Below are 20,718 nucleotides of genomic sequence, written 5' to 3'. Positions count from 1 at the left end.
ACTGGGAGGGGCTTGCTTCAGAGGCATTTTTCTTTTTGGACATGTGTTTTACTCTTGATTTTTCAAGGGTAGGGTCTGTTATAAACTAAGGTATAAAAATTAATAAATAAAATGAAACATTAGTCAAATGTTTAGTAAGCCCAGTTCTATATTTTTGAAAGGATCGTTACCAGAAAGGGTATTTTCACCTACAAAAATTATTGGTAAAATGTTTGGCGGTGGATCTGAGGATAGCAAGGGAACTTAGAACTAGAAAATACTACACTTTGGTGGGATATAATGGTTGCCTCTTAATTATTTTTCATTTTGGTCTCAGTTGCTATAGCAGAGTGTTTATCCAATAACTACTCAATAAGAATAGACTAGCCCAGAATTTTTATTTCATTAAAAACACTTTGAAACAATGATTTTAGTCTAAATTCTTCTTGATTTAATAAATTTAACAGATTTTAAAAAGTCACTTGAAATTCGGTAAAATATATCTAGGCTATTTCAGAAAGACAAAATCTGAATCAGTATAACCGAGGTTAATATAGTTTTACTATACCTTGCATTCTAATTCCTAATTAAAGGTTTGATTATAAGTCACTGCTCATTCTCAGGATAAAGACAAGCTTCTATTTTCATTACATGTTCACTGGTGGTTTCCACATTCTAATATTATTTAGGTTCAGAATCAGAAGTAGGTATATAGTTCTTCCTAAGTATGCTTAACATTTCATTTCTTCTCACTTGTTTGCGTAACTAGGTAAACTTCTGTTCTGACATCGTTGCACTCTATGGTAAATATATATCTTGCAGTATTTCCAGAAAGCAAGCCCCAATCCTGCTCTATATGAAAAGTAAATGCAGTAATTTCACATGACGCACTTGAAAGGTTGCCTAAGTTGAAAATTCCCTCCTACTATGGACTCTCACACTCTCACTGAAAAGCAAAGCTGACCAAATATTTGTGAATGCTAGGTCAAGGACAGAAAAGGTCAGCACTGGAAAAGGGAACCAGCATTGGATTCCACTTCCTAGAATAATGATTCTTGAACTTCGCAGCATGTTAGAATTGCCCGGGAGCTTTAAAAACTCCACTACCCACGCTTCACTCCATTTAAGTTACACCATAATCTCCACGGGGGCAACCTGAGCATCCGCACGAGCGTACCTCGTGTTAATTGCACTTGCTTTATTGCTCTTCGCATTCAGGTTTTCAGGGATTGAAGGCAAGACCCTCCACCAGCAAAAAATATTACAACTCAGTTCATTGCAACACACACTTTATTGCATGGCCTAAAACCAGACCCACGATATCTCTTAAGGTATGCCTGTAGTTTTTAGAGTAGCTCAGGTAATTCAATTAGCAGCTAAGATGGACAACCCAAGTCCTGGAACATTAAAAACTTTCAAAGCAGCCACAACCATTGCAAACTCGAATGTCCAGAGGTAGTATAAGTGATAGCGCAAGGTAAAAGGAGCCATAGACATCACTCTGGATTAACAGGGCAGTGGGTGTTTTGTTTAAAAGGAAAAAAAAAGATTTAGCATGCTAAAAGAAGAACCACAATCCTTAAGACTTTGACACCTGCTCCTTTCATTGAAAATGAAATAATTAGAAGTTAGGCCACCTGTGTGTATTTTCCCCACCTCAAATGAGATCAAGGTTCAATTATTTAAAGACCAGAGTCCAAAGAATTAGAAGACACTAGAGATTAGCTTAAGCAGGTGGTTTACTGTTTTTCTTTCTTCAGTACTTAAACAACTTTCTACATATTATTACTCTGTGCCTTCTACATCAGGCCTGTGTCACCTGGCAGCAATTGAACATGGTTTTCGTGGCAATGAGCTGTGTATTTGCTCATTCATTTAAGACAGAAAGAAACGTGAAAGGCCTATGGCCACAGTAGGTGTGTAAACACACGCTGTTCACTGATTTCAGACACTTCAGAACCACATGCTTTTCAAAAGTTTCTAAAAGTCTATTTAGGCACAGGTATCACTGTTATTTATTTATTTTTTGGTTGTTTGTTTGTTTTTGCGAAAGATGGGGACCAGACGCAGCCTGGAAATGTGTGCTACACCCGAATCCCCACGAAGAAGCTTCTTATCTTGAGGATGGGGTGACCCCCAATCTCCCCAAGAAGCAGCAGGTTGGAAGGCACCCTTAGCATAAGCAGAGGCCAAAAGGATGGGTTTCCGGGTGCCCAACTTTTTTGGCATCTCTGCACCACACTGGAAGAAGGAGAGCTGTCTTGGGCCACCCATTGAATACATTATGACGTATAATAAAAATCACAAAAAAATCTCAATGTTTTAAGTGAATTTGTGCTTTTGGTTTGGGCCACATTCACAGCCGTCCTGAGCTGTGTGTAGCCGTGGGCTGCAGGTTGGACACCCTGGTTTATATAATCCTTTCAGTTCTCACGTTTAACTCTGTAAATGGCAAGAACCTGATCTGGCTTAAGGTGTAATCAAGAAATGTTTAAGTGGGCGAGGAGGAGGCTCCCATGAAACACTGCGACTTAGGGGGAAAGTGTGAGCTCTGGCCCAGCCAGCCTCACTCCGCAGGTCCCTCTCCCCACTCCTCACCACCCCAGCTTTCCTGGCCCTAATTCCTTCCTCCTGTTCCCCCTCTGGTTCTCCAAACTGGAGTTCCAAGAACAAGCATCTTGTTCTCTACACGTACAGCCACCTGCCTGCGGGGCTTTTGGTAAGTCTTCAGACTTCGGTAGGCCTCATTTTCCCGTCTGGGACTCAGCTCTTCTAACTGGCTGGCTGGGGTTTGGTCTGGAGGGTTAGGAAGTGAGGAGGGTACTTTAGTGGGTATGAAATTACTTGAGTCCGTAAGCAGTTTTACTAAACTTGTTACCTGCAATAATTCGTGGTGACGTTAGACTGTGAGTGAACTTGAGCCCTAGCTTCCTACCTTTGCCTACACTTGACTGGGACTGAAAGTGCCAGTTTGTTTCTTCCTTTCCCCATCTCATTTCAAGCCTTGGTTTCCTCTAACAGTAACCAAGAAGCGGTAGAAATTTTACTACGAACTTTTTGAGTCAGTATAAAACGCTGGGCATCAGAATACCTTGTGTGATTTAAGGTGCTTTAGGTGCGGTGTTGGGCTTCTCGTCTGAGGCCAGACTCAGGGCAGTTTGTGCTGCCTGTTCTAAAATTCTGCCGAAAATGACTGGGGCCTGGTTTCTGCAGCTTGCTTAAAAGATATTTTTAAACTAAATTTGGTGTGTTTTCTGTTAAAAGACAACAATAGAGTGGTTGTTTTGGTTTGGGTTAAAAAGCACTGAGTGATAACACATATGCAGTCTTTTTATCTGTGTTCAGTTCTCTTTTCAGTTAATGCAATTCTCATTAATCCAGATTAATCTAGTTGAAAAAAGCAGCCTGTCATCACCCAAGGAACAAACATTTTAATAGAATCAATCGGGGGCCACTATAATTATAAATTCTGAAGCCCCAAGTTAAGCTGACAAAAGTCCTCCCTTTCCTCCCCACCTGCTCCTTCCCCATTTTAAATTGGCATATAATTGGCATATAACATCATGTTAGTTTCAGGTGTGCAAAATGATTTGATGTTTGTATATATTGCAAAATGATCACCACAATAGGTCTAGTTAACATCCATTACCACATAGAGTACAATTTTTTTCTCATGAAAACTCGTAAATCTACTTTTAGCAACTGTCAAATACGCAATTCATTATCATTAATGTTAGCTACCATGCTCAATGTTTCATGTCCATGACTTATTTTTTTCTGTATCTGGGAGTTTATATACTGTTTAACCCCTTTACCCGTCCCCTCGGCCTCTTGACCTTGGCAACTACCACTCTGTCCTCTGTATCCAGGACTTGTTTTATTTTGTTTTCTTTTTTAGATTCCATATATAAGTGAGATCATACAGAACTTCTCTCTCTTTGCCTGACTTATTTCTCTTAGCATAATGCCTGCAGGATCCATCTATACTGTCACAAACGACAAGATTTCATTACTCTTTTTTATGGCTGAATAATATTCCAACACACACACAATACATTTTCTTTGTTCATCTATTGATGGACCTGCAGGTTGCTTCCACATCTTGGCTATTAAAAATACAGCTTAAATGAACACAAGTGGACATATTCCTTTTCAGTTAGTGTTTTTATTTTGTTAATAAACTACCAGAAGTGTAATTGCTGGATCATATGATATTTCCATTATTAATTTTTGGAAAATCTCCATTTGTTTTCCATTGTGGCTGGAATTTACAATCACGCCAACAATGCATAAGTGTTCCCCTTTCTCTACCTCCTCACCAACACTCATTTCTTGTCTTTTTGAAGATAACTACTGTAACAGGTCTAAGGTGATATCTCATTGTGTTCGGGTTTGCATCTTCCAGATCATAGGGATGTTGAGCATCTTTTTCCACAGCAGCCTCTTAATACCCTTTGTATTTCTGTGGTATCAGTTGTAATGTGTTCTCCTTTATTTCCGATTTTATTTGAGTTCTCTCTCTGTTTTTCCTGATGAGTCTAGCTAAAGGTTTGTCAATTTTGTTTATCTTAAAAAAAAAACATTTCATTTATTCTTTTCCTATTGTCTTTCTAGGCTCTATGGTTTGAAAACTACTGATCTTTACATTGTATGCTACAGTCTGGGACAAACATTCTGTGAAGTCAGTGCACAAATATTAACAGTGATAATATGTGTATTTCCTCTCAAACCCTAAATTTCTCCAGTAATGATCATTTATCTAGTGTTTCACTAGATCTTGCTGTGATGAGTGTCCAGCTAATAAAGCACATTATGTTAAACTCTTTTTAAAACCTACCTTTCAGCTAATGGAGCTATAATTCATCATGCCCAATTTAGCTATGTTTTTGAGGGTAGGGATTGGATGTATTTTTTTAAAAATTCATATATTCTTCTTTTCAGCTTTCTCATTCAGTGGTAAACTTGCTATCAAAATTTCTATTGGAGCTGGTCCCAGCCTCGACACACAGTTCATAACAAATTCCCAAGTTAAAGAAATGCCCTAGTATTCTCACTCCTAGCTGCAGTCCTTTGAAGGTAAGCCCAGGCAAGTCAAGGTCTGAATTCTAGTTTCAGGGTCAACGTGCATTTTACAAACCACTTCAAGATTGAGGTGGAAGCAGAGGACGTCTGCTACTGGGTTGGCCAAAAAGTTTATTTAGTTATTTTCACACAATGGCTCTAGTAGTGCTTAGTTGTCTTTAACTCCACTTGAAAAAATGTTAAATTGTGTTGTGACAGCTGTCATATCAGTGTGCATTTAAAAATTGGTAAATTTTTGTGCAGCCACTTTATATTGAAGATGGAAGAAAATAACGTGTTCAGCATATTGTGTGTTATTATTTCAACAGAGGTAAAAACACAACTGTGCAGTATATGGAGAAGGTGCTTTGACGGATTGAATGTGTCAAAAATAGTGGGTGTGGTTTCTTGGTACCATTGACATTTTAGCCAAATAAGTCTTTGCTGTGGGGCTGTCTCATGCATTGGAAGATGTTTAGCAGCACCCCTGGCCTCCACCCACTAGAAGCCAATAGTGCAAGGTGGCTGACATATTAAAAATATCTGAATCAATAAAGTTATTGACGAAAATGAAAAATGTGTCTTTTATTTTATGGAAAAAGCTAAACAGACTTTTTGGCCAATCCAACACTTTCACTGAAGACAGAAATTAATAGTCGTGGTTCCCAAACTTGTCCAAATTAGAATCACCTGTCAAAATTCCAGAGCCGATGCCACACCCCAGACAGATTAACCACACTTTCTTGGAACTGGTCACAAGTATTTGCAATTTTTGAAGCTCCCAGGTGATCCCAAAGTGAGGGCAAAACTTGGGAAGCACTGACTAATGCCATGCACAGAATTTGTTTTAATTTATTTGAGTCTATTGCTTGAGATTCTATTCACATGTTGAAAATATTATTCTATCTCCCTTTAGTAAAGGGCAATTCCCTAATAATGAAAATATGTTTTATGCTCAACCTATGGGAACAAGTAAGGCTAAATGGGTCTCTGTAGTTACTTTATTTGAGTGAATGAATTATAATTGAAAGTGAAACTTCTTTTTATGAAAGCCAGGAAAAATCAAGCTATCTGCCAAGGTCTTCTTAAAGCCATCTAATCAGTATGCAATGCAAACAGCAAAATATAATTTTAAAGAAGAAGAAATGATTTTAAAATATTTTAATGCTTTGTGGTTAATTCCTGTTTTTTATTTAACATCATCTTTACATAATATCTAAATCCAGAAACAATGAGAAAGATGTAAATATGGAAGTAATCTTGTCTAAATTTTAATTGAATTGGTTTCATTAATTAGCTAATTCTTTGTAATTAGACAAGAACTCTTATTTAATGCACTTAAATAGTTCTGTTGTAGAAAAATGCAGTTATGGAGCCTTATATTTATGCATTTTATAAATAATATTGAGGCACATCCCTTTAGGGGAGACAGCACAGGAGTTTACTGATTCATTCAGCAGTTCTTAATCAGCAAATACTGTAGGTAAACCTACAGTAGAACTGAGTGCTATGGATAGATGAAAAAGATCACTGTACTCATGAAGTTTACAGTTTAGTAGGGAATATAAGCATTTAATAAATAAACAGAATGATAGTTTATTAGCTTTGGAGTAAGAGCTATGAAAAAAACTTGTGAGAGGGTATGAAACATCCATCTGGACCTGTAATTAAGGGTGGGTCAGGGGAGATTTTCCTTAGGAGGTAAGCTGGGATGTAATGAGACAACTTGGTATTAGGCAGAAATGGGAGTGACTCCACTAAAGTGATTTAATTTGTCTCCATTTCAGTTTCTCTCACCCAAGTTTGCAATTCAGTAAAAAGCATTTTCTCAGAACTATCTGCAAATGTATACACTCCAACACCTTAAAAAACTGGTTACCATTTCTATCACCGTTGATGTAAAGTAGGCTTTGGGGTCAAAGCATTCAGATCTCAGCTGTCACTCTGCCACTTCCTAGCTGTGCAGTAGTAAGGATACCAGTTAAGGATTCTCAGCACTCCTTGTCTTATTACCTCGCCGTTATAGTGACCATTTATATACACCTGCTAGGCTTGTTGAAAGAATACCATGACGTGATATATTTACCCAAGCTCAAGTACTGTTGTATGAGTCCTCAACCAGTACTTTCTTTCTACATACTCCCTACATGGCTATTCTGTCAGGAATAAAGCACTTTGTCTAAGGGACATATAGCAGTAAGTTTTAAAATTAGATGTACAGTATCAATCACAATGGAAGAGCTTTAAAAATCCCAGATGCCTAGGCCTAATCCCAAGACATTTTGATTCAGTACATTTTGGAAGGGGCTCAGGTATCTACCTGTGTTTAAATCTCCCAAGTATTTCAGATGGTAAGATGAGTTTAGGAATCACTTATCTAAGAAGGCTGTAAAATGATTATCCATTTGAAATATAATCAGGAGCATATGTAGAAACAAAATTTAACACTTTGACTTTTTCTTGAATCTAAACTGGCATTGAAGAACCCCTTCCTGATGGTACAGGACATACCGCCATCATGGTGTAATTTTAGCAGCCTGAATTAACAAGTGGACTGAAATAGTTTTCACACAAGGACTCACTGAAAGCTTATCCACATTGGAATCAATGCACAGTCACAGCACAACGACTATTTGTTAAGCCCTCACTTTGTGCCTGGCAGTAGCCTGAGACCTAAAACTATGCAAAATGTCAACGCTGGCTCCCAAGTTCTGCCTCAGTGCCTTGAGTTCATCATCAGCCGTGTGCTCTCAGTAAAACAGTCCCTTAAACACCAAGTTTAAGTACCCTCCTTGTGTGTGTCTCAGCTATTTTTAGCTCTTTAGGAGGAATCCATGATATAATTATGCCAGACTTTTTTTTTTCTTCTGGAAGTTCAAACCACTTAGCCCTCATTTGTTAATAAATAGCAAATGGTAACCATAAATGTAGTTGACACTATGCAAGGTATAATTTGAAGGATGGACTTAAAGGAAAGGCAACTATAACCAGAATGCAAAAACAACCTTTATGAAACACAGTACACTTTGTGTATAGGTGACTTGGTAACTAGCCTTAAATGTAAAAATTGTATCATAATGTAGTTTGTAATCTATTAATGTGCAGAAAGCATTCTCTTGAATGAGAGAATAGCATGAAAGTTTAACAGTGACTTTAGTGAATTAATTACCAGGAAAGTTTGCTTTCAACTCTCTCTAATCAAAAAAGAGATAATATATTTTTTAGCTTTAAAACAGCTTACTTTCACAATTTTATTAATTTAATCTTTACTTCTTTTCTCTTTCATTGAAACCCACAAGCAAGACCACAGGGCATTACATGCCAAATATACTGTTAAATGAAATTACATAAAAGGAAGTCCCTAAATTAAAAAACTCAAGATGCTGAAATTTTCCAAGTCACTAGATAAATCTTTAGCATATTTTTCAGCAGCTGTCAAATAACGTAAGGGGTACGGAGCTTTAATGGTCAAAATTTGATGGTGCTGAAATTTTCCAAGTCACTAGATAAATCTTTAGCATATTTTTCAGCAGCTGTTAAATAACGTAAGGGGTACAGAGGCTCTAATGGTTGAATACCCAGCCCTGTTAGTAGTGGTTGGGAGCCTGGATCTTGGAGAATATATCCTTTTTCAACTCCTGGCCCTCTCATTCAGTAGGTACATGACCTCTGGTAAATAAAAAACCTTAAGCTTTCTTTGCTTCAGTTCCCTCACGCATAAAGTAGGAGTAATAAACATACCTACATCACAGAGACCCTGTGAGAGCGGGCAGCTGCATCTATGCAGAACACTTAACAGGGCCTCTGGTACCTGAAAGGTGCTCCAAAAAACTATACTCATGATTATTTTCTGCCAATCGCATTACTTAGTTTTATTTGCAAAGTCCTCGACTGTCAAAGGGAAAGTAAAAATAGTCAGTGCATTCTTACTGTGTGCTTTTACATTTTCATTTAAATGCTAACAATCTGCATTCATGTGCACCCCACAGTTTCATGCCCTATTGTTTATCAGAGCAGTGGTAGGTTTCCAACCTGGGCACACAGAGGCAGAATTTGGGAGGGGAAAGAAGCAAAGGAAGGAGGAAGGTAAAGCTTGAGGTATGTATTAAAGTTTAAAAATTAAATCTTAATGGCTTATTGCAATTACAGTTTATTTCTTGCTCCTAAGTGGAGAGTGGAGGTGGGGGGGGAGGCGCAGGGGGGATCTGTGTTATTTAGAAACCCAGGCTGGGAGAGAGACTCTGCCACCTCATTGGAGGGTTGCCATTAACTTCCCTGGGGATCACAGATGGGGAGAAGCTGCTGCAGGATCTCCAGGGACACATGCCCTGGGCCATGCTCAGTCAGGTGGGACCACTCCACACAGCAAGGAAGTCTGGGAAACATGCTCAAGAGGGTGGAAGAATTGATTTGGTGAATAGCTAACAGTTTCAGATTGGAAAGTACAGGTCAGGGACACTGCAGCCATAAAAGTTTATGTAATCAGAATTTTAAAAAGCCTTATAGAAAGGGTAAGGCTTATGAAAACTAGGAAAGTGGGAATAGGGCTCCTTAAAGGGAGAGAGATGGTATGAGCAGCAAGGATAAAGTTGTTGGGGAAAAGAGTGTTAATACAAGGAAAATATTAGCCAGTTTCTGAACTTTGCCCAGCTTTAGAGTGGTGGAAGTTTTAGCTTTGTTTGTTTTAAACATTTTCTGCAATATGTCACCGAAGTGTCAGGATATAACAGCACTTGATGCTTCTTGATTAAGAAGATAAGACAGATAATACACTCCGAATTGAGCAGAGCTCTCTGAATAAAGACTTTCTATTCTCCTTCTTGTCTCTAGCTTTCTGTTTAAATTGACTCTAAAATCCAATCCTCCTGCCAGAAAGAGAAAGGAGATTTTTTTTTTAACCAAGAGATATCTCTAAACTAAAGTCCATGTCCTATGACGCTTTATGTATTTGTGTGTTTGACGTACCATGCCAAATATGTCACAATATATAATAGTTGACAAAGTAAATGAGACAGGACCATCATAAAAGTATCTATTATAACAGAATTATAGTTTCTTTTGTCTACTCTACATTCCTTTTAGATATTTTAAAGTATTTGCTTTAGTATGTTTTGCTTTGTTATAATCTTACTGCAATTTGCACAGATATCCTCATTTCTCCTTCCTTCATTTATTTCTTCATTCAGTGAATAGTTGCTGTAGGTCTTCTCTATCGTAGATGCTGTTCTCTCAGCATTCCTTGAATGGAAAAAAATTTATCAGTAAGGACAGAGTATTTTTCTTTTATTTAGTTTTTGGGAAATTCTGAGAGGAGTAACTGCGCTGCCAGTAACTTACCTAGTGAGGGGTGTAACTTCCTGAGTGAGGTAAAATAAGATATCTGCTTGGTGTCAAAAGGTATGAGAAAACCCCATATTTTAGTCCAACTCTTAGACTTACTACTATAAGAACATAGAAAGCTAGTAAATAATGAAAAGGAAAAAATGAGCTGGTTCCCACACTCCTCCCTTTTAGATCTGCTACAATATCCAGACTTGGACATTTGTTATTAGTAGGTGTGTTCTGTAATATGCTTCTCTTAAACATTCTAGCATGAAGAATTATAAACATTTTCCAGATAAATTGAATGATTTTATTTTCAGGACAGAATATATTCAGAATATTTTGAGGACATAGCATACCTTATCTAAATAGTTTTTTTTTCTTCCTGGACAAAATTTATTTTTAATTCATGCTACTAAAATGTCACAGTAGGCAGATTTTTATATGCATTGATGATTCTGTCCTGGAAACAAATTTCTGTAAGTGAAACTGCTGCATCAGAGAGTTTGCGTGTTTTAAAAATACCTGAAAATGGCCTTGCAGAAAGGTCATGTCAACTGCAATGTCAACTGCAGGTCCTACTGGCAGCGATTCAGAGTGCTCCATTTTCCACACCTACGCCAAGATCATTATCGTCTGCTTTGAATTTGAACTTCAGAGCATCACAGATCTATGAAATACTGTAATAATAGGGACTTTTCCTAGAAGTAATTTTTCTTATCAGGATCAAGCCAGTGTGAACTATTGTGACATGTAACATGGTGTTATCCTGCTCAGACATGCTTCATGTCTTCTTTCAATTATACTTTTTAAATATAATTTGTGTAATAGTTATAACTGCGGGAGGTCAGTTATCTCTGGCCTTCAATGAAGTTTTATATTTACTGATGTTTGGAGACTGTGTCATATTTTAATTTATAACTTTTTGACAAAATAGTCACCATGACTTGTGACAGCTGTGTACTACATAAGTCAAAAGCAAAATTGTCTCAAATATAATTCCCTTAACTCCAATTCCCCCTGATATGACTACTCTTGCTGAAAATAAATAACATCCTTACTTTATAACACTTTTGGCAAAAAAAATCACCATGGCTTGTAGAGACAGTTTAGTAATCTTCTGACATAAAATATGTTTCAGTCATGGTGTCAACTTCATCACCACTTAATATGGTAACTGTTGCTGAAAATGAAGAGTTTTTATCATTTTTGTTTTTTGGATATCAAATCACAAAAAATTTGAAAAGTCCTTCTCTCAGGTATCCCATACTCTAGCTGCAGCAGAATATCCTCCCCCCTTTTTTACATAGTATGTGTTTTTATTTTTATAGCTTTGTAATTTGGCTCATATTACTTCCTCCATTTCTAATACTCTTTCATTTCTACCTGTCAACTCCTCATCCTTTAAAACTAATACTTGGTAGACATAGTATGTGGGGACTGATTCTATACACACCTTCTTGTAGAACTACCAAAATTCCTATTAGAGCTATATTGATTGCAGTCAGCGTGTTTGTATTTCCACATGCAGGTATCCAATCTAGCCAATCTGACTAGAGGCAAACCTCTGATCAAAACTGGGGCAATCAGAACCTTTGCCCAGAAATTCAAATAGAGTTTCTGAAAGGCTAAGCAGTTTGCTGAGCAGAGCTGAGTCTGACAGTCATTTATATTGGGGACAGAATTTATGCCACCATGACAAGCCATAGACCTTTGCAAATCACAGTAGAACAAAAGTCATTAGCAAGCTAATGAAATAGTCTGCAGAACGGTTTCCGTACTGATTTTCATGAGTGGTAGCATTACAGTCCATGTATCCTTTTCATTTTCTCTGGCTTAAATAGCTTCTCGCCCTTAAGAAGAAATTGGTTTAAATGCCACAGCTTCCCTGGAGCTTTTTGAAATCACCCACAGGCTGATTTCATTACTTTTTGATCTGTTGTTTTATGTGTGTTTGTGTGTGTGTATAAACAATATGTTTTTATAAAATATTTTATTGTCTAATAGTAAAGACCTAAATTGAGTACTACCTGTGAGCTAGACATCATGCTAAGTAGCATGATAGTGCATGTATTATTCTCACACCTACCCTCTAAGGTTCGTATTTCCTTTGTATTATCAATGACATTATATCTTTTGCTCAACATCATGTAGGTAAAAACTGTGGGAGCCACAGTGACACACCAGGCCCACCTGATTTCAGAGACTGTGCCTCTAACCACTGTACGAACCAACCCCTGGCACTCAAAGTGGTTTATCATTTTGCTAAGTGGTGAGCTGCTTGATGCTCAAATAGCTAACATAGTTTTAAGTGACTGCATGATTTTTAATGCCAGCATAGTGCATACTGCACATGACAGCTTCAATCAATATCTAAATTAATTGAATTAAGATTCCATAGCATTATACAGATTACAGTCTCAGATGATTGATATGATTGACTATTTCTAAGCAGTTGTCATTAGGACAAACACATAAAGGCCCATGTATATACACACTTATACAAGCAGCAGATTCATGAATTATGCAGATTGTTTTCTGCTTTTCGGTACAATACTCAGAGCGATATTTTAGAAAGCATGAAAACTGTAATCCCAAACTCAGGGGAACACATTTTATAGACCCGACGGCAGCCCTGCCCATTTTTCTTTCAGACTCTGAAAGCAGGTTGGTAGCATGATAAAGCTAGGTGATTTATACAGTTTAAAAATGAAGGAAAATTGAATGATTTCACCTGAAATTTCCGTAAGGGGCAATGCATGCTAATTTGACTATGCAGGTAGAAATACTAAATCTGATACAATATAACAGTATAATTGTTACTAATTCCATGATTGAATTGGTATAATTTGATTTACCATGGGAAAAATTCATAGTGTTTTGATATGAATAACCATACTTAGGCAGTATATCTGCTTTTTTTTTTAAACAATGTATCTCCATCCTCATTTTTATCAATAGGTTTCAGGTTAAACAAAATTTGAAATACATAAATTTTCCAATCTTCTAGCAAAACAAGAAAAAGGATTGGAGGAATGACTTGTTCGTGAATTTATTTAATAATTTGTTTTAAGATTTTATTTATTTATCTTTAGAGGGGAAGGGAAGGAGAGAGGGAGAGAAAGATCAATGTATGGTTGCCTCTCATGAGTCCCCTGCTGGAAACTGGCCTGCAACCCAGGCATGTGCCCTGACTGGGAATTGAACCGCAATCCTTTGGTTCGCAGGCCCGCGCTCAATACACTGAGCTACACCAGCCAGATCTAATAATTATTTTTAAATCAAAAGAATCAGAGAAAGTCTACATTTACCTGAATGCCAGAGATTACTGTTTACTGTGAAATGGTTAGGATAAGCCTGTATTTCCCTGTTCTTCCTTTGATATAGTTGAGTAAGAGTTTAGTCATCACTAGAAGTGACAGATAAGTAGGCCCCTTGACAGTTTGCCGATGCCACTCCTTATGAGTAGCTGCAGAAAGCATGCTTTCTGATTTTTGAATTTTGCTTCGGAAGTCAGTCATTATCTTATCCTCTAAGTACACTGGCACAAGAACAGCAACATAAAAATTCAGTAGTCATGGCACGATATCTGTTATAGCAAAAATGCTGGAAACAATTTCAATGTCTCTCAATAATCACTTTTAAGTAAAGTATGGTATAGCTATTCCAACACACTGTACTCTTAAAGTAACCAGTTAAAGGCAGCCATTTAAAAAGAATGAGGCACCTCGCTATATATATATTATATAGAATGTGACCCACAAGACACATAGTTAAAAAGAGAAAAAAAAAGGGAGGGTGCAGGGCAGCATGAAATTTGATCTAATAGCTTGTGAATGAACGAATTCCCAGGGGCAGGTGTTTCATTCCTATAAATTGTTTAAAACTCAAATCATACACATATTTTAGGCAACCGCTCTCTAAAATGTTTGGAGATTCCTTAAATGATTCTTTTGAATCTGTGTTCTATCTGACTTCCATCTCCCAGCCTCCATAACTAGCTAAGTGAATCAAGTATCTATAGTTTTCTTAAAAGTCTCTTTTCACCCTTAGGAGTGTGCAGAATTGAATTTCTTTTTTATCTCTCCCTGACATCACAGTTGGACAAGAAGAAGAGGTGTCCCTCCTTGCTTGGTTTCTCATTCTTCCATCCCTGCCATGGGAAGGGAAGTAAAAAGGCCTAGAACTCGGACTGGTGTGCTGAGCCTTGTAGAGATGGAGACTCTCCGGCCAAAGTCTGTTCCTGTAGAAAGGAAGGGATTCCCTAACCAAGCCCTTTAAATGTTCCCTCCTTTTGCCTCTCAGAGGCCTGCCTTTCTTCTTTTTGAAGAAAGCGTTTCCTGTTTCCTCTCCTCTATTGTGTTTTATTGGAGATGGCAGGCCTTAGAATTGGCCTTCCTGGCACTTCAGAAAAGAAGCACAGGCAGAACAAGAAAGTTTCTCTAGGGTAAGGAAGCTGAAACTTCCAGACAAAGGGAATGTAACAGCAGACATCCTGCCAGTCCCCTTCTCAGTGGAGAACCAACCTACACTCGTGGCCCATTGGCAGAGCCCCTTGAAATTGAAGCACTTCCAGGAATACTAAAACAACAAACATTCGGAGAGATCTGCCTTATTTAAGGAAACTTGTTGATCAGTCACTGTCCTTCTGAGCACCTGAAACCCAGCATTTTGTGGTTTCGATGTAGACTTCAGTACATTAGAGAATAAGTGTAAATTGAGACAGTTGCCCTTCCCTTCCCCAGTATTAACATTTGCCAATATCAAAGTTGGCCGGTAAAAGTGCAAAGCCAGTTGGAGTTCATTTCTGCGGGCTTTCCTTTTAACTATACACCCCCCTGCAGCCTTATTCTAATCAACAGAATACAGGTTAAGCAAAAATGGAAATATTCAACTCACCTAGCAAGAGATGAAAAGAAGATCATGAAAGAGGATTTGTGGTTTTTATTTAATAATTATTTTAAAATCAAAGTAATTAGAACTGGTCTTTCTGGCACGAACTAGTATTTAAGATACTTCAAATTCACTTAACTTGGTACAAAGCTTCATGTACTTGTTAACTGCATTTCTACATATACACATCCTCTTCCTGTTAACCATCAAGTCCTCTGAGCTGGTATGGCTTTTGTTAGAAATGTCCTTTGTTGCCCAGTGGTTATTAACCATTTGGGTAGATATTATTAATTTATTGGAAACTATTTTTGAAAGTAGTAATGTAAGAATCAATCTTATACACCATCATTATTTGAGGTTGTCCATGAAGAATATATTTACCTTTAAAATTACTAAAAATTAATTAATATTGCTTTACATTAAGATAATCTGTCTCTAATCATCTTTCAACATGTCACATTTCTGTCCCTGTACAACACACACAGACACATGCCCTTAAGGTCACAATGTCAAAATTTACCTATGCTTGTAACATTTCATGGTATTAAGTGTAAAATTTTATTTCAAGGGCTACCTCATTGTGCGCGTGTGTGGCACTGAGAGAGGACATTTCAGAAAATAATCTAGTATTTTTATGCTAAATTTTAAATATCTATCATTTGTCATTCCAAAAGCTCCTTGCGGTCTAGATTCTAGAATTAAAAGGGGAACGGGTTGTGCATTTTGGAAGTATAAGCTAAAATTATTTATTACAGTCTAATATAGAATATTTATCAGAGTCAAGGTAACAATCAGTGTGTACAAAAATTTACATAACAAGAGGAACAACAGACAATGCAGCACCTTTAGAAAAAAAATAAAAGTTTCGTTGCATTTACAGGTAAGTGCCACACTGAGAATTTACAACACAGTAATTTACTGCAATCGATGACAGGAGAGTTCCATAAAGAAACAAAGCTCTTACACTCCGATTTTCAGAAGGTATTATTGGAATGCTTAACCGTAACCACAGACTTTGTACATCCTTAAGGACTGAGCTGGCAAAAGTCACAAAAGGTTCTCATAGCATATATTATATAAAGGAGTCCAGTGTGTTTGGACAGCTGGCTTAGTGTCTCTGACAGGTGTGAAGCCTAGAGGAGTTACTGGCTTGATGGTGATCTTTCTGTATCCGGCAAGACAGACCTTCTCCGCAGTAACAGCGCTGGAAGATCTCCAGCCCGTGAGAGCCTTTTCTCCTGTGCTTGGTGCACACTTGACCTTCTTTGAGGACAGGTTTACAGATTTTAGACCAGAAGTGTCTAGCACAACACAAGCCTGTAGCACAATCTGATGATCGGAGACAGACAGAACCTTCTTGTCCTAGGGGAGGAAAAAAGAGACAATAAGAACATTGTCACCGCTAAACCTGCATTATTTCATTAAGATCATCCAAAAGTCACTTCTTCTGTACTAACAAAAAAAGAATGAGTCTTCGGGTCCCTGAGCCTACCTTTGGTATGATAAATTTTTGAAGACAGTGTAGTTCTTCGGGAGTACCCATCCAGGGTGCTGTGATCATTACCGAAGCTTTCAACGACGGTTTCCTCAATTTCCCCTCGATGGAAATGGCTGTGTTCGGAAGGCATACATATTCCTGAGGAAGCAGGAGATGGTGATTAACTCCCGTACTGTAATGTGTTACTACTTAGAGCTGTGACAGTGGCAGTCAGTTATGCCTGCACCAACTTCAGAGAGCTCATTACAGCGACATGATTTTCAACCCAAGCCAAACTTCCTCCTTAGTGTTTGTGCAAAACTCCCCAGATAAACAGAAGTATCACTGTGTACTCTATGCAGTCATATGTAACATACTCAGTATTGGCCATTTAAAATACTGTTTTACCAACTCGGTAACAACAGTGATATTTCTGCCCATTTTAATATCACCCATGGAGTAAAAAGAAAATCAGTCACTTAAAAAACTTTTTAAAAATAACTTCTCTGCCCTTTGTGCTATACGAGTACAGTCAGACTAAGTTATGCAAATGCAATACCATCTCCCTGGAAGATTGCAATCTCACCCACGAGTTACTTTACTGTGTAATTTCTACATCATGAAGATCTAGTTAGTTCATCCCGGAGTATTACTGGGTCCGAAGGAGGATTGCTACCCTTACGTTTATTTCTGGAGTCTTCTTTGGCTGCCTGAGTCTACCTTTTGGAAACATTAAATTTTAGTGGATCTGTGGTTGTATGGAGGAGTACTTATTTTAAGGTAGCAGGAGGAAGAAGTAGGGGAAAGGATGGAGAAGCCAGGATGGAGGATAGCAAGATCGCCCTTAAGAATGGCCAGCACAGATAAATCGCTGTCTTCTGGCTGACCAGAGTTTCAACGGGGATCATGAGGGACAGGCCAGACTGGCAGAGCCGTGAGAGGCACTGTAAGAAAAATGGACAGGGCAGGTAAATGTCAGTGGTGCTTGCCTTGGATTTCTTGTATCATCCCGCCTCCATCCCCATCTTCTTTCTCAAATGACATCAAGGCCGTCCCAGACCAATTTTTACGGAGGCATCCACTCTGAGATAAGCCATCATGTTAAATCATGGAGGGGCACAGAGGAAAATAAACAGTTCCAAAACCTCTGTACTTTTCTCTCCTCTGAGATAAGCATGTTAATAAGACGGTTTAACAGAAGCGAACCTTGCAGACTGAATACCCATTTGCAGGTGGCGTTGCAGCATTCTCAGAGCAGACAACGTCGTTTTTGTTTCCCAGCCGTAGGCGAGCAAAGGGGTGCCAGTGCGAGTCCAAAGGGAGCTAAAGAACTCACCGTTTTTGCAGTAATTGCCTGGGCAGCACATAGCATGACGCATGCAGCGTTTTCGGCGCTTCCTGCAGGCCAGGCATATCTGCGCGCCGGTGCCCCCGCTGCGGGCGGGACTCGCGCAGTACTCATCAGTGCTGCACTCCTCATCCTCCGCGCATGGATACGGCTGCGGGAAGGGGGCCGGAAGAGGATGAGGCACCTAGGCACCCAGGTACCCACATTCTTGGACCTGGATGCTCATCACAGTCCTTTTCTGCCCACCTGACTAAAAGTTATTGCTGCCCACTGCTCCCAAATGCAGTTTCCAAATTCTCCCTGAACGCATATACTCAGCACGTTCTGTATATGCGTTCTCAACCCTTCTGCCCAGATGACACACACCTCTTCAGGGTCACAGCGTTCCCAGGTTCCCAAGACCCTTCTCACCTGGTAGTTGTCAATGGTCTGGTACTTGTTGCCTCCATCATATAGAATTCCGGGAGCGACGCTGACTGGTGAGCCTGGGTGCCCGGCAGCGCCGCCCAGTGGTGGGGGCAGGTTCTTGATGGCGTTGGAATTGAGAACGGAGTTCAAGGTGGCGCTCACTCCCAGTAGAGGGTGGCTGCAAAGAGCTGCGGCTACCAGGGCAACCAAGACCCGGGCAGCACCCACTGCGCCCAGGGCCCTCATCTCAGAACGAGAGAGTGAGAGGGACAGAGAGAGAGAAAGGAGTAATATTACTTTGCGAGCCTAGTTCCCAGGAAGCCGTGCTGGTGCGGCTGCAGATCAGGCTCCGGGAGTCTCCAGCTGTCCCAGTCCGGACTGCGGGGCGCAGGGAGCTCTGCGCCACCGCCACCACGGCTGCCTTTATAGCGGGCTCTGAGCATTCCGGCCCCTCCGGGGGAGACAACAAAGCCAGGATGGGATTTCAAAGCCTTGGGAGGGGCTGGGAGGGGGTGTGTTTGTGTACAAGAAGGGGGGCCTTTGACACTCTTCACCCCGCCCCTTGCTCAGTAGTTCTGGACCAGCTCACCTTCGGGGTGATTGTAATCAGTGAGCATTAGAGCAGACTACTTTAATAAATGCAGGAGGGAGGAGGAGCTTCGGGAACTCGGGCGCCCTTGCTTTGCAGTAGAGGTTGGGTTATCGCAATCTGAAGTACTTTTCAGAACTGGAATAGTGATGCTCTCTGCAAAAGCACTTTTCTCCTCTCTCCCTTATGCCAATACTGGTTAATTTTGCATAGAAATAACATTCAGTAGTAAATACAGTCTGATCAGTAATTCAAAGTCTCAATCAAAACATCTCAGCTAGAAGGCCCAGGTGGCCAGTGCAAATTGCTGATTAACCCTTTAGAGTCACGGTTTGTAGATTTGGGGTGAGTTCCTTGGCTTTGAGTTCATTGAACTCCTTCCCCTTTCCTTGTTTTCCGCTCCCCTTCCCCACCCTGTGCGCCACAGCTAGGAAAAAAATGTGCAAATAGAAGGGAATTTGCATATCAAACGATGGCTTAAATGGAAGAAGTAATTCTCTTTTGATGGGAAGTTTAGAGCAGGAGGCGAGAGACTGGCGTTTGGAAATTAGATCATGGGTGGAGGGAAGAGGGAAATGGCCATCCGATAATCAAACTATTTAACGTAGTTCTTTGAATCTGAGCAGTCTCGGCAGTAGATGAACTTGATTAGGCAGGCAGGCGAGATCAAAGTGGCCGGAGTAAAAGCGGACAGGGTCCATCAGCCGGGTCAGTCCTCCTTCCCTGGTTTCCCCTTCTCAGTGGCGGCTTAGTGCAGGGAGATAAGACATCCTTGCAGTTTAGAGCCTGACTTCCTCATTAGCATTTCATATCACAAAGCTGGAGAACTCCGCTGTTTGATCCCGAGTCAGACTCTTCCTGGACCAGGAATTACCGCTTCTAGGGAGATAAGAAGAGACGAGCTTCCGGAAAAAGGGAGGCTAAAAGCGAACCAGAAAGAGAATTTGATGTCATTTAAATCAGTAGGTAAAAATAATGAAGTAGGGCTAGTGTGTACTGTCCTGCTTATAAACTGGACATGATTGATTTTTAAAACAATAAATTTCTCCACTACTAGTATGCTCATCCAGCTCTTATTTTTATATTCCAGGAAGTTATTTCACTCTCATTATTTAAAAACAACAATAACAAAAATAAAAATCTTTGAACATCTTGTCCAATTAGAAAATTTTAATGTTTTCCATTTATCGTTGTAAAAACCATGGACAAATTAATGTTTTTTTCATGTGGCTGTTATACATAGGGCAATATGTCTTTAAGAAGGGGTAAAGTACTCTAAAAGAAATTAATTCTAGATAGTTTTCCCTTCAAGTAAAGCCTCTTGGTGTTAAGGGGGGAGGCAACAACCAGGAGGGGAGGACGAGGCTTTATCCCTGACATTGGGCTCTGCCTCGGGCTGTTGCCCTTTACGGGGAGGGGCACAGCAAACACAAATATTATGACGCTGCTAATTACAGGAATAATAAAAGATAGGAAATGTACACAATTCTTTTTAAAACAGGTTGGTAAGGGCCAGAAAATGGATAACTGCTATGCAAGTTTAGAAAAGAAAGATGACCGGGTAATCACTATTGTGTATGTTTCTTTTGTGCTCAAAGATATTTATAGCTACCCATTGACCTACTCTGTCTATGACTGGTG

The 20,718-nt window shown here is 39.4% G+C and overlaps 1 protein-coding gene across 1 annotated transcript; it reads right to left on the bottom strand.

Annotated features, from left to right (window-relative positions):
- Positions 1-15,308: 15,308 nt before the first annotated feature.
- On the bottom strand, positions 15,309-18,915 carry DKK1 (dickkopf WNT signaling pathway inhibitor 1). The gene is made up of 4 exons (XM_037141809.2): positions 18,492-18,915; positions 18,069-18,231; positions 16,748-16,891; positions 15,309-16,617 (listed from the first exon to the last, which is right to left on the bottom strand). Exons 1-4 carry the CDS (start codon positions 18,732-18,734, stop codon positions 16,364-16,366), a joined length of 804 nt encoding a protein of 267 aa, XP_036997704.1. The 5' UTR covers positions 18,735-18,915; the 3' UTR covers positions 15,309-16,363.
- Between the last annotated feature and the right edge of the window lie 1,803 nt (positions 18,916-20,718).

The sequence above is a fragment of the Artibeus jamaicensis genome, unplaced genomic scaffold (genome assembly GCF_021234435.1).
Source record: "Artibeus jamaicensis isolate MK-2021 breed Jamaican fruit bat unplaced genomic scaffold, CSHL_Jam_final contig_332, whole genome shotgun sequence".
Classification (NCBI taxonomy): Eukaryota; Metazoa; Chordata; class Mammalia; order Chiroptera; family Phyllostomidae; genus Artibeus; species Artibeus jamaicensis.
The sequence above is the reverse complement of the archived record's forward strand: the minus strand, read 5'-3'. Positions and strand labels throughout refer to the sequence as shown.

Coding starts and splice junctions, on each gene's coding strand:
- DKK1 (XM_037141809.2), bottom strand. CDS start 18,734: ATGAGGGCCCTGGGCGCAGTGGGTGCTGCCCGGGTCTTGGTTGCCCTG. Junction 18,232..18,491: donor AGACCATTGACAACTACCAG/GTGAGAAGGGTC, acceptor CCCTTCCCGCAG/CCGTATCCATGCGCGGAGGA. Junction 16,618..16,747: donor AAAAATTTATCATACCAAAG/GTAGGCTCAGGG, acceptor TTCCTCCCCTAG/GACAAGAAGGTTCTGTCTGT.